Raw genomic sequence first — 19,106 nt, 5'->3', positions numbered from 1 at the left:
TGCAAAAACAATAAAGTACATAATGCACAAAGAAAAATATACTAATTAATCTGCTTAAAAATGAATACTGTACCTGGAAAGACATTCTCAATGTACCAGGTGAGAATCCAGTAAAAAGCAGCATCAAAGAGCATCATGATGATGGACACGATGAAGGTGTAGCGGTCTCCCTCCTCTGGACTCTTGTTGATGTTGTACCACTGAATACCGACGCCTTGCTCCTCGTACTTGGCAAAGTTCTCGCAGCCATAGCCGAAGGCCACACATGACAATAAACTCTGGGGATGAAAGATATGCAAGGTTAAAACAGCCATAGTTAAAAGAGCAGTTTGGGAAATGCACTAATTTTTTTTCAGGAATTCTGTCCACAGAAGAAAACGCTTGAGGGCTTTTATTTTGAAAAAACAGAAAAAGGAAGTGTTGAGTTAAAATTAAATCTACAGATACAGACATTGAAACTGTAGTAATGTTGCTGTTATGACGTCAATATACTGTCAAAAGATCACTTTCATTGTCCGTGACAGATATACAGATATAACCATCGAATGTAGTAATGTTGCTGGTCTAATATAATATAATATCAACATACTGTCAAAAGAAAATTTTCTGTTGTTGCCGTGAACCGTGCGCGGCTCGGGGTAAAAAATGGTGTCAATCCGCTCATTTAATTCTTGGTAGGAAAAGAGTTATGTGTATTTCTCATAATGTCTTTTAAAATCCATTAAGTATGGTCTCAAAGAACATTGAATTAAATAATGTAGGTGATGACTACCTTACCACCCAAGGTCACACTCAACTGATCAATAAACTATTGCGGCAGACAGATGAAAAATTGCCACACAGGCATCAGCTGGTTTAATTGCTGTGTTGCCTTCATGAACATCTCTATGGACTTCATTGTAGACAAGAACAAAGACGGAGACTAAAACATGTCTGCTGAAAAACGAAGATTTGTTGGAGCTTTCATACAGTAGGAAATTGCAAATGATGCTTTGCCCGTGAGACATCATCTGCCATGGCCTATCACTCTGCATTGCCATGTTGCCTGCCAGCTGTTTTATCACGCCTCATTTGCTCGCAGCGTTTTCACTCCGGCAGAAGCAGCATTTGCCGAAGCTTCGGAGACGAACAATCATGGATACTGTTTTACATTACCAGGCAGAGAATCTGGGAAGCCCTGCAGTGACACAAAAACCTCTATCCTGGCTGCTAACACTGCTGGCAACTTCCTGTGTTGTCCTCCATCCACTGCCCATCTACTGACAAGCAATCAACAGTGAGTCAGTAGATGAGGGGTGACAGCAGGGCTAGTGGGCACCCATCCTTGACCTCAGTATGAACGGCTGACAGAACCACAGGAGCCACTTATTTGGCTTTTGAGAAAAGGGCTTGAGTTGGGAGGCAGACAAAACAAGCCCCCTCTATTGAACACATGTCAACACAGACGCAGATTCAGCCACCATTCAGCTGGCTGCAGACAAAGAGCATTGTTAAGAGGAAGAGTGATCAGCGTTCCAGCACTTTCGAGGAAGTCATTTTCCAGGACAGTTTTTTTTTTTTAAACTACAATGATGGACAGGATCACAACGGAGACAAATGGGTTTCTGTCTGAAGAAGTTTCCTTTAAAAACTGGAATAGTCAGTTTTTATTCTTACATGAAAATGTCAGAATACACAGTGTGTTTGTTCGAAAAGGGTTCCTCAGAATGAATTCGATTTGGAAAAAAGAGGAGAAAAGAGCTGCAATAATCATACCATTAATCAATTAGTCTATTGATGGAAAATGTGCAATTATTTTGATAAGCGTGTAATTGTTTAAGTAGGATAAATATCAAACATTCCCTTGTTTCAGCTTGTCAAATGTGAGGATTAGCAGCTTGAATATGTTTGGCCTGTTGGTCAGACAAATCAAGCAATTTGAAGACATCATCTTGTGCTTTAGGAAATTACACAACCATTTTTCACAATTTGACGACATTTTAAAAACCAAACAATTCATCAATTAATTCAGAATAATCAGCAGGGCATTGTGATCGCTGATTGGTCAAGGCTGATGCCACATTATTGCAAAGTTCCCGGCTCGATTTCAGCCGGAAGCCTTTGTTGCATGTCATTTCTATTCTCTCCCTCCTTGTTTCCTGTCTGCTTCTATACAGTCCGCTGTTGAATTAATGTAGTATTCTTATACACCATACTGTATATTAAAATGTCAGCAGAGTCATATTACTGCAAATAGAACAATTAATTGATTTCAGCAAAGGAAAACCTGAGAAGTTCTACATTATTTTTGCCAGAATTACCATTTTCCTCAGGATTTTTCCAGGACTGAAAGATTAATTGAAAATATTTCAGGTTTCCCAGAACATAGAAATAACTCTGGGCTCTCTCTTGTTTCTACCTCATTAAAAAAAATGGAGGTAAAAGAGGGAGAAAAATAGTCAAAGTACAGTAGAGAAGATAAGTAGTTGGATTTGCTATGCCCTGTCTTATAGAGGCCCTCTGATACACTGCCCGTAGCTCTCCTTTGGCACACAGCTGCAATCAAAAACTCTTCATATAAATCCAGGTGATCTTTTGAAATTCTGTTCCGATTAGAGACTTCATTATCAGGGACAATGTGGGGGAGAATTTGTATGCCTTGGCACGATGTAGTTTCATCCGAGTTGGGAGAGAGAGAAAAACCTCTGCACACACACACACACATCTCTCTGATAAAGTGCGAGGATGAACTGGATAGTGGTCTGGTCAGAGGAACATTGCTCATGCTAATTAGAGGGCTAGAGGGCTATCCATCTAGCTGGAGCAGGGGAGAAAAATCTCAGCGCCGGGGGAGGACCTAGCAATGGCACTTTGTGTAGAGATTAAATAAGGTTTGCAGTGCTTGATATGTAAAATGCCTACCTAACCTGCATGCAGTCTGTAAAAGGAAATGGACTTGGAAAAGAATGACATAATTTTAAAAGGACTTACTCAATGACGAGCAAATTTCAGCTGGTATGTCCGCAGAGTTTGTTGGCAAAAGCAAGGTGTACAAAGTGACTGAAGACGAAAGATGAAAGTGACTCCTGGCAGGTGCCACTATGTCAATTTGATAAATAAGAAACATGAGACTGTTTGCCACCTGCACCTCATACCGCATTGGTGAAATTAACAAATAAGAAAACATAACCTGATTGAAATTCTGGGAAGATTCGCTCGCACGCACGGCAATGAAGATTCAAGATTTTGTGTGTCTTTGTCTGCAGAAAGGACGGCTGGAGGACAAATGATAGCGGCACCGCCATAAAGGTCAGGCAGAAAGGCTACACTGAAAGTTGAGCAATGGTGCACTATTTATCTTTATCTCTTAGAGGATAGGAGAAAATCCCCAACTTCCTCGCCGTGTCTGTCTAGCCTCTTCTTTTATGTAAATGTTTCATGTTTCTGTCACTTGAGTATGTCCAGTTTTAACAGAATTCTTCTGGTTTGTGCCAGAAATATGGCAGAACAAATGGGAAACAATGCATACATGGCAGTATGAATGTTTAAAACAATTCATAAATGCTTTTGTGTTTAAATTTCACAGGACCTCTGGATTCATCTTTCAGACACACCTCGCACCTCATTATCAGGAGAATTGTGCTGGTAGGATAACGGCAAATCTCTTACAGATATTTTTTGACGCTGGGAGTGAATTTGCTTCCTTTCATAACAAATCAGACTTGGGCCTGTTTGGATTTGAAAAGGAAAAAGGATCACAACTGTGATTGCCAAAGTGCGATTAAAGCGGCAAAAACATAACCTCGGAATATAACTCAAAATACAGTCAGTGTATGATAACAGCGGGAGAAGATATTAAAAACCATGTCAGAGCTAAAGAAGGACTTACCACAACAACCTTGGCCTGGAAACCCATGACGTCCCTCCAGGCGTAGCAGAGGATGTGCGGCAGGTAGAGGACAAAGTAGATGAGGCCGCCGCACGCCGCTGCTAAGTTGGCCTTAGAGAAGAAGACGCTAATGAAGAAGCACTGAGTGATGGTGGCCAGGCAGAACACCAGCAGGAAGACAAAGATTACCGAGGGGTCGCTGTATTGCAGCACTTTGCCATACTGTGTCAGAAGACGGGAGAAAAAACAGAAATGTGAATGTTGATGTCAAAAGAGGAGGTCATCTTGCAGAATCATGGAAACAAAGCGATTCAGAAAATGTGATTATAGTGGATTTGTACGACACATTAGGCAGAGTAAAAGAGTTTTTGAAATTGTTAAGATATCTGCTGTATCTATATTTCTGATACACCTGAATGTCTTTCCAGTTGACTGATATTCTATCACATTATCTGAAAGTCATTAAATGTGTAACTCTTTTACTCTGCCGGTTTGAAGGAGGACCCATCTCTAATTTTAGTGAGCTACTCGTGAATCCATCCATTCTCCCACATAACACCAGAACGCTGATGTCTTCTCCGAGCCTTATTCAAAGAGGCACTTGAACTGTTGGGATAATGGTGCTATTGTAATGGATGCAATTATGATTAAAAACCTTATAGAGGACGCTGTTACATGGAGCTGTATGAATGTTCATTATAGAAACTCTTCGAAATTTGCACAAGCTAAATGAACTGTCCAAGTACAACTGTGCTAGCTTCAAGTACACTTATCTCATTTTAGTGCTTGGGTTTTCTCTTCAGATTAACATCTTCAGTATTTTAAACAAAAGTCTCATTACTCCATTAGACTTGAAAACTCTCCAAAAGTAGTGTTGAGTCCTCCTTGAATCATTGTTAAATCATTTTTGAAATCACCTTCAGAATAAGAGCAAGGAGGATCGCGCTGAGAGCCAGCGGCAGCAGACTGGACACCGCCCAGCTCAGCCAATAGATGGGCCCTCTCAGGCCCATGATCCTCACGGTCTCCTTAAGCCTCGCCTCTTTCTCTGACACGATGCCCTTAACGATCATGGCCACCGAGTAGATCCAGGCTAAAGTCATGTATAAGGGGAGGGAGCGTGCCAGAGACCGGAGGAACCTGAAGGGTGGAGGGGCCCAGACCAGACAAGACAAAGACCCCCATTTACATCTGGGATTAACATATAATCTGGATCTGGATAATGACTTCTGATCGCAGACTTTTACATTTATACCCATATAATCAGATTTCTTGTTTTTGCGATTCTGCCAGCATTATGATTGGATCTCAATACGTAAATTAGGTGGGCAGTCTTGTCAACAGTAACATCAGGTCAATGAAAGCTATGTTGCTATATGGGGTCTACTTGATTTTCCTTTGAGTTAGCAAGAAGAGGCAAAATTGGGGTGACTTCTAAACTGATTTTTTTATTACTTAAACTGGCATTATGAAATCAATTCCAATGTAATCCACATAATTGTGAACTAGGAAGTATAAAGACCGACAAAGTCTGCATAGGGAGGAGGTCAGGGTGGATGGGTGGGTAAAAAAAAAAACAGATTTTTGCCTAGGAGACCGGCGTTTGTAACCCGTGTGAAACCAGAAGTCAACCTTGATTTGTTTGTCACGTAACTTCCGTACTTAAATTACACCACTTCCGGAGTTATTTTAACCCAAACCACGATCTTTTCCTAAACCTTAACAAGTAGTTTGGTGCCTAAACATAACCAAGTCAATATTTACCCAAACCTAACCTGAAGCTAACTAAGTAGTTTTATTTTGAAAAGACTGTTGTGGAAATTGACACGTGAGTCACGTGCTGCTGGGCATTCGTAGGAAAACGCACGAAAAATTTAAGAATAACTTTTGTTAGGAAATCATTCGAACCGTTGTATGAGGATACGTTGAAACACAACACTGACCTATAATCAAGTGATAAAGTTGATATAGGTAACATGTTAGTAAATAGTGGAAAACCAATACGGAGTGACATCAGCATTAACTTGCATTCGGGGCACCCCTGTCAGTGGCTTAGAGGTTACTGCACCAACCATGAACCGCAACATCTTCGGTTCGAATCGGGCCAGGGACATTTGTTCCTATGTTCACTAGCTAATAACTAACTTTGTCTGTCTGCAGATTGGTGCTTAGATTTCTCACTGAAAACAGCTGCCTGCTGCTGGAGACGGCGCTGATGAGAGCGGTGAGACTGAACCTAAACAGTAACGTTGCGGGCCATAAACCCAAATAATGAGCTGAGATGCGCTCTGTAGAGCTGATAGAGTGGATAATAGAGGGTGATAATTCTTCGTGGGTTCATCAGTATAAGCAATCCCATTCCCATGCACACGGCCATTTGATCCATTGTTAATATATAATATTAGAACTACTTTAAGAATGTGGCCAAACGGTGCAGACTGCATTTGCACCTGGCTGACATTTTATCACACTGCAATCCATTCTGATCCCAAAGCGCTCTGCATGCATTTACACCTTGATTATCGTGCATTTTTTTCCTTTCCAGAGGAGATACTCAGATGCAGATTTCTTGTTAGTGCCTGGAGTAAATGGGAATGAGTCTGTCGGCAACTGACCGACTTCTCATTATAGTGGTGATAAAAAAAAATAAAAATCACTTGCACGTGAGAGTACTATTGAACATTCTCACTGTGCACGTTCAATACAGGTGTGACCTATTGTCAGCGGTGGAAGAAGCACTTAAAAAAAAAAACAGTAATAGTAGTAAATTCACAAATAAAAGTCCTGCTTTCAAAATTGTACTCGAATGAAAGTGTGGAAGCATTATCAGCAAAACGTTCCTGAGGTATCAAAAGTAAAAGTACTCATTAGGCAGGTGAAATGGCCTGCTTAATAGGTACACGTAAGTAGCATTTTAATGATGTAGCTGTTTGAGGCGGTTTTAATTACAAAAGATAATTTACTATATAACAATGTATCATATTTTATACCAGTAACTAATAACTACAGCTGTCAAACAAATGTTCCAACTCTAAAATGTAGTGTAGTGGAAATATAAAGTAGCATAATACAGACATTAAGTGTAGTACTTAAAAATCAGACTCTAGCACAAAGGTAAATATTATGTTCCATCACTATCCATTTCTTGATCAATAATGTATAATATTATTAATCTATATTAGTCCTGTGTGCATGAATGATCGATGGCATGTCAATAGCTGTCTTCCAACTGTGAAGGTGGTCTCTGGCGCCGTCATTTGCATTCGTTTCTCATTGCTCGGTGTTGTTGTGCACAACAAATTAATCAAATTTTAATGCCTGAGCACAAACATGACCAAGCATTTGGAAGGTGGTCCTAGTTGTCAAAACAAGGACATACTGTTTGGGAGACAAAACATGTATTGATCATCACTGATCAGTGTTTTCACAAAAACAACACATTAATTCAGCTGGTTTGAGACCGGAGCCAAATGTGGGAACCGTGCAAATATATCAGTCTGGGTGCCAAATAATAAATGCATTACCTCCTCCGTAATGGAAGAGAAAACAAGTGTAAAATGACAGAGGACTCAGGTGCAGATGACAAAACTGGTTGTTGTCTCCCCTAATCCAGATACAGCTTTATGATAATTACCATTTGATTTGCTATTATTATTAATGTGCTGAAAATGGCTGTGAAATTATCATTTAGAATAGGCCTGTGATCTGAATACACATCGTGTTTGCCGTTGTTCCTCCAAGGCACTCAACTAACTCAATTTATTGTTATTAATGTTTACAAATTGTTGATAGCTCGCAAACACATTAGGCTGATGGGAAATTACATTTCACCCAGCTGTTCAAATATCAGCTTTTATTTACCAGCCACATGTCCCAATTAAACTGCAAAAATTGATTGGGACGATCTAAAATAACCATCCTTTATAATCTCCCTAACAACGCCTATACAAAACAAGGAGTCGTTGAAGGATGGGCTCGATCTAAAGGAGACCGATAATAATGCTGCTACGTCGTATGTCACCTAAGGCTTTACGAGCTCCCTTTTGTGATAACTGTGCCTTTGTGAATCTGTTCTCATCCATCCTGAACGAGGATCATTCCAACAGATAAGTAAGTCCATTACATCCCACCAAATCACTGATTCAACAGAAGCATCCGTTCACAAACTAGAAGATATTTCCAGTATTGCTAAATAAGAAAAACATACTGAACATAACTAATGTTGGTCACTTTTTCTTTAGCTTCTTTTCTGGGAATAAAACCAACTCCCTTTTTTGCATCAAAAAGTTTTTTTCCCAGTGATTGATGATGTTAGACCCATTAGATGATTGTACTTACACTGCATTATACATCATGAGCGTGATGATGCTGAGATAGGCTTTGGTTGTCTTAAGCATTGTGCTTTCATACTGGTCCAACCTGTGCACATTATGCATGAGTACAATGAATCTAAAAGCGGTGCTTTGACGAGTAGTCTCAAGATCACATTACTTCTGAAGGGTTAACTTTTGTTTTAGTCAGCACAGGGAAAAATAAATATTTATCTTGTTTAGTCATATTTGTCTTGCATATCCCAAAAGTTAATTTATCCTAATTTTTTCATACAAATCAGAGATGTGTATATTAAAAAATATAAACTTCAGGACTGTAAAAGGTATTACATCCACACACTCTCTTAACTTGAGGTCTTCGGTGTACCACTATTCCTCCCACTTACGGTTATTAGCCCGCAAATTCGATTTGACATAATGTAACATAGTGCACAGTGCCCCAGTGGCCAAAGATAATAAATTTCCATTGCAATCAGGGAAATATACAGTACCAATCATTCACTTCTCAAATTACATAACAGAAGCCTTCCTTATGTATAGGGCGCCGAAGGAGAGGTGATGCAATTACAGGAAAGAAAGGGCAAATACTGCCGTGATTTTTATTCAAATAAATTGCCGCTTTGGCTGCATGCTCAATTAATTAGAACAAGGAAGCTGATTTGAATAATCACGGATAATGATTTGAATCTGTGCTCATTAATTGGTAATGATTAATAACGGCAAAAAACACCAAAACACAAAGCATGAACAATTCTCTGACCTGCACGACCTGGGAGAGCATCGCATTATTTGGATGGATGCATTTGGTCAGATGCTTATTTTCTTGGTCCTGCTGCATTTTGATGAGCGGTACTGTAATCTTCGTCGTATTTATCATTTTGTTTTGGGTTGAAATCAGGGCTGGAGCTATTGCTTAAATAAATACTATTCAATACACAAGAGCCACATTGAGTATGCTACAAATCTCCAAAACACATAAGCAAAGTAGCTCCATTTTCAAGGATATTCCAATTTGGTGACAAAATATGACTGAAAAAGCATTCTATTCATACTGTATGCTTTGTGTTTTGATACTTTCCATTGAGTAGCTCTTTTCTACTGACCTTAAGCATGACACTTATGAGCACACAGGGAATTGAGAGCAGAACAAAGTTCTCTGTGAACCTTGCAGACCACAGGGCACCGTTTTGAATGCCAACAACACGCAGCACTTCCTTGAGCCGGAGTTCCTTCTCCAGCACGAGGTCTTTGATGCACATGCACACGGTGTACATGAAGGCCAGCACCAGGAACATGGGGAGCATGCTTCCAAGACTCTGGATGAAGCTGGTTGTAAAAGAAAGCAATCAAAAAGGTCAGGGCTGCACATTGACAAAGGGAGTGTACATGGACAAGGTTGTCTTTGATATGTAGTTAACACTGTCAGATGGGTGCTGGTGTGCTTTTGCTGCATACTCTCCACGTGTATAATAGATGTTGAGTACTCAGTGGATACATACTATATATGTATATTTACAGATATTGAAATGAGATCTGCGTCATGAAGATCTTTGTCGAATCAAAACGCTGCATTGCGACAGTGAATAAGAACATTGTGGGAGCAAAGTAACTGTGTGTGGATTCTACATTTTTTGGCCTGGATTTTCCCTTTTTAGTCAAACACCTGTTGAAGAGTTTGCTGTATGTGTGTACCTCTCTTCTTCACATGACTGTACACAAATACAAGATTTACTTCACTGATGGTTTGTGATGTCTGGAGCTGAAACGCTGAATTGATTAGTCCATCAACAGAAACATGAACTGCAACTATTTTGGTAGCTGGTTATTAAATTGGAAGTCATTTTTCAAGTGACATTCAAAGTGAGAATGTGTTAATGTTCTTCGTCTTATGTGATAAATTGAATACCTTTGGGTTTTAGACTGTGGGTGCACCCAATTCGACTGTTATCTGGCCATTAAATAGGCATTATCTGTCGCTATGAGCACCATAGGTGTGGGTCGGTAGGGGCCTGTTACACATACTATATTGTAAAAGTGAAAGTGAAAACTTAAAAGCAACACATTCTAACATCTTTTTTAAGTTTAGGCAACAAAACCACTTAAGCCTGGAGCACACAGCCCGCTTCATGCTCGCGTGACGGCAACGTCGCGTGTTGTTTTTTATTTCGGCGTCCATGTTAACAGGTTAGAGTGGACACACTGCCCGCATGAGACGCACGTCAGACGCGCGTCTATTTTATAGAATAGAAGGCTCGCCTATTTTACACGCGAGCCGCTTACCTCTCGGCTGCGTCTCCCAGCAGCAACAGACAGTGAAGGTGATCTATTGACAGTATATGAACATCATACCAGCAAGATTACTACAGTTTCCATGTCTAGACATCTGTAGAATATGTCACTGACCATCAATATTTTACACTTCCTCTCTAGATTTCAAAATAAAAGGCCTCTAGCGTTTTTAGTGCACAGAATCATGCATTCGTTAACACAATGCTTTTATTCTGAAATACTCTAAATAAAGCAGTGGTCTACTTGCAGGTTTCCATCAAGTTAAAATAGTACAGGCTTTTAATTTTGTAAACACTGTAGTAGTCATAGCAGAAACCCTACATATGCTATAAATATAATAGACTGGGTTAATAGGTTATAAGAACATCAGGTGATGGGCAGTATTTTTCCGATTCTCTCTCTCTCTCTCTCTCTCTCTCTCTCTCTCTCTCTCTCTCTCTCTCTCTCTCTCTCTCTCTCTCTCTCTCTCTCTCTCTCTCTCTCTCTCTCTCTCTCTCTCTCTCTCTCTCTCTCTCTCTCTCTCTCTCTCTCTCTCTCTCTCTCTCTCTCTCTCTCTCTCTCTCTCTCTCTCTCTCTCTCCCTCTCTCTCTCCCTCTCTCTCTCCCTCTCCCTCTCCCTCTCCCTCTCTCCCTCTCCCCTCTCTCCCTCTCCCTCTCCCTCTCCCTCTCTCTCTCTCTCTCTCAACAAACACCACGTAACTTTATTGTTCTTTCTTTTAGAGGTGTTATTTAATTTTTTTAAAGATATTTAATAATAATTTTCGTTTTCTAAAGGTTAACAAATAACGAAACTGTTTATTTTGCTTTGTTTTATAATAATAAAAAAAAAACACTTTACTTATATTTATCATTCTGAAATACTTCAGGTGTTTTTCTCCATCAAGGCGCAGTTCAGCAACAAGGTGGTGAAAAGCTCCAAGTTGCCTGAGATGTTGGAACATCAGCATTTATAATGTAAATTGCTGTCCCGCCCCAGATGTAAATTAAGTCGTTTTCGATAAAAGCCGCAACCTGGAATGCTGTAGAACAGGAACCCGAAACCCCCTGGAAATGTTGTTTAAAACTGTGCCAGTCAAAGTGAAGAGGGATTGCTGTAGGCTCTCTCTTACTACTAATGTATTTATTTATTTTTTTGTATTAATATATAGCCCACAGAAATCCCTCTTTTCTGTCAGTGAAGAGGGATTTATATATATATATATGTATATATATATATATAATATATTAATATTTATGTATGAATTTATTTGCTTGTTTTTAATAATATTTACAAATTATCACACAGTTCTTACCCTTTTTTGTCTTAAATAAATATAAATCACATTTATTATGAAGTTAAATGGCCATTAAAAGGCAAACTCTATGTAGAAAGAAAGGGCTGTCAGCAACAGCAAAAACACAGCTGACAGGTAGCTCCGAGACGCTCCCGAGACGTGGGTAACTCGCGTCTAGTGTGAACACCCTAGGTGGGCATGACGCGGCCACGACGTGACGCTGCCGTCAGGCGAGCCTGTGTGGCCCGGGCGTTAGTTGAGTTAAGGGGAAAACATTGTGTTAAAATAACTACATTTCAAAAGTAAAACGTCGCTTGTGAACACAAAGACAACTACACTTTGTTGGTTTCACACGGGATGCGAACCCCAGCCTCATGGGTGAAACCCTGTGTTTTGTGTCCCCCGACCTCCACCTCATATGGAGTTTCATGTTGTCTATACTACAACTGACTTCCGCTTCTGCTCCTGTTATAATTACTACGGTGGCTAGATGTTGCTGTCGTGTTCTTTCATTCCTTCTTTCAGGTATTTACCATGAGAATAGAAGATAAAACCTACTAGTGGGTGTAGCAGGCCCCTATTGAACCACATCTATGGTGTTTATAGCGACTGATAACGACTATTTCATAGCCTAATAAAAGTGTAATCGGCTGGTGGGTCAAACAAAACTGGCAAATTGTTGCCCTCTACTTGGGCTTCCGGAGAGTGCGATGGCCGTTTTCCACTATTTTATGACATTTGAGAGAAATGAAGATGAATCGATAATAAAGATAATGGCCTTAACGATATCTTACACAAAGAGAATCAGCTTTTTATGGGCATACTCTATTTTAAAGGTTGCCTTTCTGCAATCTTAACATGTACTTGCGTAAAAGGAAATGGAAACTATTTTGCAGTTGCTGAAAACGTTATCAGCATGAGGGACAATCGAGACTATCTGAGTTGTATTCATGGACTCAATGCCACTGAGGCATTTTTTATTTTCACACTGAGCTAACCTTCATAAACCTGGTGCATCAGCTCAATCGAGCCATTTAGTGCTGCACCTCGTGCCAGAGATGATGTATGATTTGATGCTGTTACAACACAATAAGACGATATTAAACTGGCTTCATAATGCCACCAAAATGCCATGTCAATATCTTCTCCTCTGCCAATATAACAAAGTGCTTATTTTGCTTTATTAGACAGTGAAGGAGAGATATCAAATAGATTTTGACAAAGTATAGATTTCACATATAACTTGTGCGTGCATTCCATAAATACCGGGGATATAATGCAAGCAAAGCACCGTTCGGCACGGACGGAGCACAGAGTGAATACGCAGTAATTGGCAGAATGACGCTCTTCTTTCAAGCTCTTTAACATAAACAATTGATCAAAGTACACATCCGGTATATTTTCATGAAATGAATGTCTCATTTTATTCTGGAAGAGTTCTTTTTTTTAAAAGGCCTTAATGAATCCCTGCCGAGTGAGAACAGTTCACTCAAACATCTAATTTCCTTAATTGCTAGTTAGCCCTGCATAAGTGCTTTTCTCAGAAGGTGATTTAAAATCAGTAAGATGTTTTTTTTACTCTTATTTCTTTTCAAACGTATTTCCTTTCAAACTAATCATACTATTATCTAACTGCGACAGCTTTCATTTTAAGTGGATAACATGAATTGTACCAAGTTAACAGGGATGTAACATTTTTTACAAGTACATTAATTTATAAGTTTCAGTCTGTGCTAAATAATGTTTAACATGGAGGCAATGAGTCAACTGATGATGAAAGTATTAGACGGTCTTGCAAGTTGCAAACTCAACAAAGAGATTAAGTTAGTTCCACCGAGACCTGAGAGGAAGTTCAGCTATACGAGAACTTGAATGAGAGAGAGACAGAGTTGTTTTCGAGGACACTTCCCCTGCTCCCCTCGGGATGGATCACTTTCAAACGAGGCCTTGATAAGCAGCAAAGAAGGATTGGTTGACACAGAGTTTCATAAAGTTCAGACCCAGCGCAACTAAAACCAAAATCCTTTACAAGACTACATTAATAAAATTGAGTCTGAGTCTGGAAATTCAAACTGGAAGAGCTTGGAATCAATACACTTCAACAATTAAAACTAACTCATACATTAGCACCTTTTCTAGGGGAGGTAAGCAGCCTCAAGTTGCAAAGGCATCAGGTTGAATACTAATTCTTGTATTATCTGCTCCTAATTCTACCCTAACATCTCTGTAACAGCTGGCAGACTGTGTGAGTTAACTCCTTCTGTGACTTGTAGCACTGGAGGGGGAGAGATCAGTCATGCACACCGTGTCTGACACTGACAACCTTGCCACCAGATGCTCTTGAATTATACATTCGCTGATCGATCAAGGGTGCTTAAGTAATAGAACTCCCGGCAGGTCTGTGTTACGGGGCTCCAGTTACATTGGCAGCCTGACCTAAATTTAGGGAAGCTAGAAGACTGATTTCTCAGTAAATCGAGAGATAGTAGAGCACAGCCTCCCCAGAGGTTGCCGTTCTAAGCTCTAAAAAAAAAAAAAAAAAGCTTCCCGTCTCATTTTGAGCAAATATACCGTTGAGTTCCTCGGCTGGCTGGAAATGAGCGATTCACTGAAGGGAACAGACTTTATTATTCAATGTGGATTATCTCATTGCTGGTACAAATTATTGCTTAAGGGAAAATGTGCATGCATAGATGGCATAAAGAGCACTTAGGAACCCATATGTCGTGGTTTTTATATTCTTTTTTTGTAACTGCACGATCACATCTATAAAATCAAGTATAATTCCACGAACCAACAGTGAAGCAAAGTTTTGAGAAACATTTAGTTTAAATAGTATCATATAGTTTTATATTCATGTCAGCCATACATTCAGGAGAAAGAATTATAAAAACTGTTAAGCATTGGTAGTGATGCACTGCTTTCATTAGTCCTTGCTGAATACTTTGTGAATAATTCTATAAATATTAAAGGTGCTAAATGAGAGATTTTTGGAGCATTTTATATAACCTCCATACGGCTCTCAACATGGCGACAGCTGAGCCAGCGGCTAGTAGCTAACGGTGCTAAAAGCGTTAACAGTGAAAACAACGGCAACAACCGGAGGGTGGGTGCTACGCTTCCACGACGACGCTGTAGGCTGGGACGGCGTTATCAGCTGTATATAAATGCTCTGGATATCATATAGAGCACCCTTAACAACCGGATATTAAGAAATTGAAAGCATTATTTGTTCATAGAGTTATATCAAAGTGGGGTCAAGACCTGTGAGAGATGGAAGAAAGTTATGTCTCATGTTTTATCGTGGTACCTTTAGCAGGTACACTTTTACATGTATTTTATATGCATTTTATTTCTCTAACATTTCACAAAAAATACTATTTTTTAAAATTGAGCCCAAAAAAAATGTCTCAACACAAGTTCCTACAGTTTGCATTTGTTTTTCAGCAACCGCGATATCACCTCAAGTTTAAAAATTTGAATCCAGGGATTGGAAAGCAAACAGAGAGTGTCTTTGAATATCATCATCCAAATGGCTCTGAAATGCCATTCTGCTTGCAAGGGGGGAAAAAACTATCGTGAAAAAAAATATTTTACATTAAATCACAAATGCACCAGAACTTGATGTGCTCGGATGATATGAATACTGCAGCACCTTCCATTGGTTCTCTCCATCGGATGTTAATAAGTACGAACAAGGCCTTGAAAGGTGTCACACAGGATCAAACGGATTGTGCACTCTGCTTCAGCACTAATCAGCATGTTGATTGGCTACACATTCATGCTTTGCATTGTGACCATTTAGCATGTATAACATACAGTATCTGGGCTCCCTGGTATCCAACTTGCTAAAAATAAATTAATATTCAGCCTATACTGTAAATGTCACTGTTCGCTACTATTCTCTTATATAAGCACGGATATTTGGAAAGCTTTAATTACAGCACATATTAGCCATTTTTCGGCCGTGGCTACAAAGGGGTCTTTCAATGTGTTGGTAGTATTTTCACTACAGCATGTCACAGAGCTGAGGCACTATAACCATGAAACAATACATTAACAGCTGATTTGGCTTGTTAAGAGCATTAGATGTACCAAATATGCTCAACTACTTCGCTCACTGCCAACACTATTAGTAAACACATACGGTTAATTAGCTACTGTAGATGGACTAAAGCATATTCCTCTCACATCCTTAAGTTGAATACTCCTCACGCCCGCTGCAGCCCTATGTCATGTGTTGCTGAAAGCAGCCTTAGATCTCACATCAAGCCAATGTGAAAGACCTACTGATGGGGAGCACAGCCTCAGCTTCCAAACAAGAGATGCCTCTGATTCAGCGACGTGCAATAGCTCAGAGGCCGCTGATAAAGGGCCAGTTTATTGCGCTATCAGGCCCCGCAAGGGTCAAGCTTTATCCCACATCCTCATCTCAGGCCTGTGCACAACGCAAATACGAAGACAGCGGGAGCTAATACAGTTTGGTTATCTCAAGTTCGAAATGCCAACAGGGGTCAGCTGTGGTTGAAGTGGCCCAGATTGCTGGTAGTTCATCGGGTGCATTACAGTCAGCGGGGAGGAAATGAGGAACGCCAAAAGGATATTACTTCAAAGGCAGGTCTGATGTAAGGAGTGTTGATCAGTGTCGAGGTCAGTGCAGATAAGACGGCCTCGCATGTTGAAGATTATCACTGAAATATTGTTTTTGTGAGATTGAAAGGAATGGAGAAAAGATAAAATAGAAAGTGATGGTGAAGTTTTTTCACAGAAACTAATGGTGGTTTCCTGTGTTTCTGTTCAAATACTTTTTGTTGGGTAAATTGTAAAATTTTTAAACCTAAATACTAAAAAATGACAAATTAACCCATTTGTGCCCAAAGACTAGATTTAGTAGGAAAAAAGGCCACATTTTTCTGATTGGTCAAGTCTTGAAATTTGGTACGTACATACTAACAGTACAACTTTTAAAAAATTCACTTGAAAAATCTCATTTTTATTAATAGTCAAAGTCAGGATTTTTGAAAAATTAAGAAAAACACTAAACATTATCTTTGATATTCAACTTGTTGTGAGTTCATAGATATCAGATACTTTATTGTGCTCCTTGTAGTTTCTGAGATACTGCCATTTTCTTATCATACTAAATCTAGTATTTGGGCAGATGGGACTACTGATTTTGCAATAGACTCCATTATATCTTAGGAAAAAACAGTAGTCCCATGTGCCCACGGCTAAATATAGTATGATAAGAAATATGCACTTTTCAGCCAAACGGTTTGACCAATTTTGAAAATGGTGCCTATAGGCAAGCCCGGAGAACACTTCCACCAAAGGAAAATTAAAAATTTCAAATACGTGCACATATGAAATAAATTACTGCAATTTACCTCCAATTTCCAAAGTTAAAGAACTAACTGTACTTTGTTAAAACTTATATTTTGCATGTAATACTGCTACTGCAGTGACATACAGTATACTTGTTTTATGTGGCCTACAGGCTATTTTCTTTCCATTGATTGTATATACATGTACAGTATTCATCTTCTATTTCCCAGGTGAATGACTGAATGGCACATCTGAGAGCAATTAAATGCTGAGGTCAGATTAAACCTTTTGCTGAACTGAGAAATAGTTACAGCAGACTGCAAACATTTTCAACTGAATGCACAATGTTCTTTCCTTCTTTTTGGCTGGCGACACACTACGCAATTCGAGATGAAAATAATTACCACCAGGATTCTTCCCCATCATGCCCCTCTGTGTTGTAGCGCATCTTTCCTTTGTGTGATTTCACTCTCAATTATTTATGAATAAAATAGCAGTTTTCAAGTGTTAATAATTTATAGAAATGCCCAAATGGCTAGGCAGGCGAAAGAGTAAATGGTGGAGGGACTGAGGGTATTGCCGTGCTTTATGGCTCCAATTTATCTTCCGTAATTATTAATCCTTTGTGTGAGGAAGATGAAACGGAGGCAATGGGACTGGCATTAGCAAATAAGCTGTACCATGACTGTCTAATTTCAGATCATTATCACGACAATGAGCTGCAAACGACGACGCAAAGAAATCAGTGCTTTTTATTTGAAAACAGTAATGCTCCATATTCAGCATGCCACCTCTGAAAGTGCTGTGCATTACTAGAAAATTGAGCAATCTAGCGCCAAGTTCTGGTTGTTATTATACTGGAATAAACAGGTACGGTAGGAAAATGCACAAAAAGGCACCAGTGGGAATGTAAGTCATCGTGTATAGAGGCGATGATTTGAGGTTTTAGTTAATTCTAAATGCCAAAATTCCTCTCAGATGAACATCTCCAGTGGGCGCAATATTTAGTTCAACATCCCTCCAATAGATACTTCTGAAACTATCCTATTGCCTGGCAGGCCAAACCAAGTGCACCCACTTAGGCAGTTAAAACAAATATGAAATATGTGTCTTAAACCAGGTTTAATAAAGCAGCTAGAAAATAAAGTGCAAAGCAGTGAAGCTGCATTTAATCTTAAAGCCACAATGTGAATATAAATCAGGAGGAAAGCACTTCACAAAGAACCAATAGAAAAACCCCAGATGCTGAAAGCCATATCAATAAAGCCATAACTTTGAATATGGTTTTCATAGCATTGATGTCCCTACGTCTCCAAGACACACATGTGGTACAGAATGGGGCATTATTATTCACAACATGTAGACATTAGCAGCCCAAATGCATCCTCAGTATAAATTATCGTTTTCATGCTTTTTCTTGCTTTGGCTTCTTTATATATGTTGATCCAAATACTCTCTGACGGCTTTACTCTAGATTCTGTGCTATCCAAAGCACATAATATTTTAAAATTAGATCCCTAATCTTTGGAACTGCGCTTTCCCACAGGGAGTGGATATTTTGTGCCTACTGAAAGGGGCGTATTGTTGTTGTTGGACTTAAATCTCCCTGGTAATTATCTTCTCTCTTGATGGCATCACTGGGCTTTTCCTTTATTAATGGAGATCATAATTGTGCGTGGATGGGAGTAATTTCCCAGACTCTGAGGAAATCTTTGCTGTGGAAGATTAAGAGTGATACCGCATCATTTATGTCCCTAGGTGGATGATCTAACATGATAAGAGCCAGTGCTATCGATGGATAAATACACAACGCAGATGGAGTCCTGCTATCAATCGGTGCATGTGATGGAGCTATGTGAGACGTGGGGTACGGACCGGTACGCTCACTTTGTTGAGAATGAAATACCTTGGAAATACAAGGAAGGAAGGGACTTGTGGTGGTTGCTTAAATAATTCAGCATCCATCAACTATTCAGGAATTTCCTGTGGTTTGACTAAAATCAATAGTTTTGGCCCACTC

At 39.5% G+C, this 19,106-nt stretch overlaps 1 protein-coding gene across 2 annotated transcripts in view; it reads right to left on the bottom strand.

Moving 5' to 3' along the window:
• Positions 1 to 19,106, bottom strand: part of LOC141760239 (phospholipid-transporting ATPase ABCA1) — a 165,749-nt gene that overhangs the window by 100,999 nt on the left and 45,644 nt on the right. The window contains exons 15-17 of one of the 2 annotated variants that reach the window (XM_074622880.1): positions 9,303 to 9,525; positions 3,869 to 4,090; positions 74 to 278 (exon numbers count right to left, since the gene is read on the bottom strand). In XM_074622880.1, coding sequence (XP_074478981.1) covers positions 74 to 278; positions 3,869 to 4,090; positions 9,303 to 9,525 — 650 coding nt within the window. Of the gene's footprint in view, positions 1 to 73; positions 279 to 3,868; positions 4,091 to 4,785; positions 5,009 to 9,302; positions 9,526 to 19,106 lie in introns of both variants that reach the window. The other variant, XM_074622881.1, reaches the window with a different exon arrangement.

This window comes from Sebastes fasciatus, chromosome 22, assembly GCF_043250625.1.
Source record: "Sebastes fasciatus isolate fSebFas1 chromosome 22, fSebFas1.pri, whole genome shotgun sequence".
Lineage (NCBI taxonomy): Eukaryota > Metazoa > Chordata > Actinopteri > Perciformes > Sebastidae > Sebastes > Sebastes fasciatus.
Note: the sequence above shows the minus strand (reverse complement) of the source record. Positions and strands in the feature narration are given on the sequence as shown.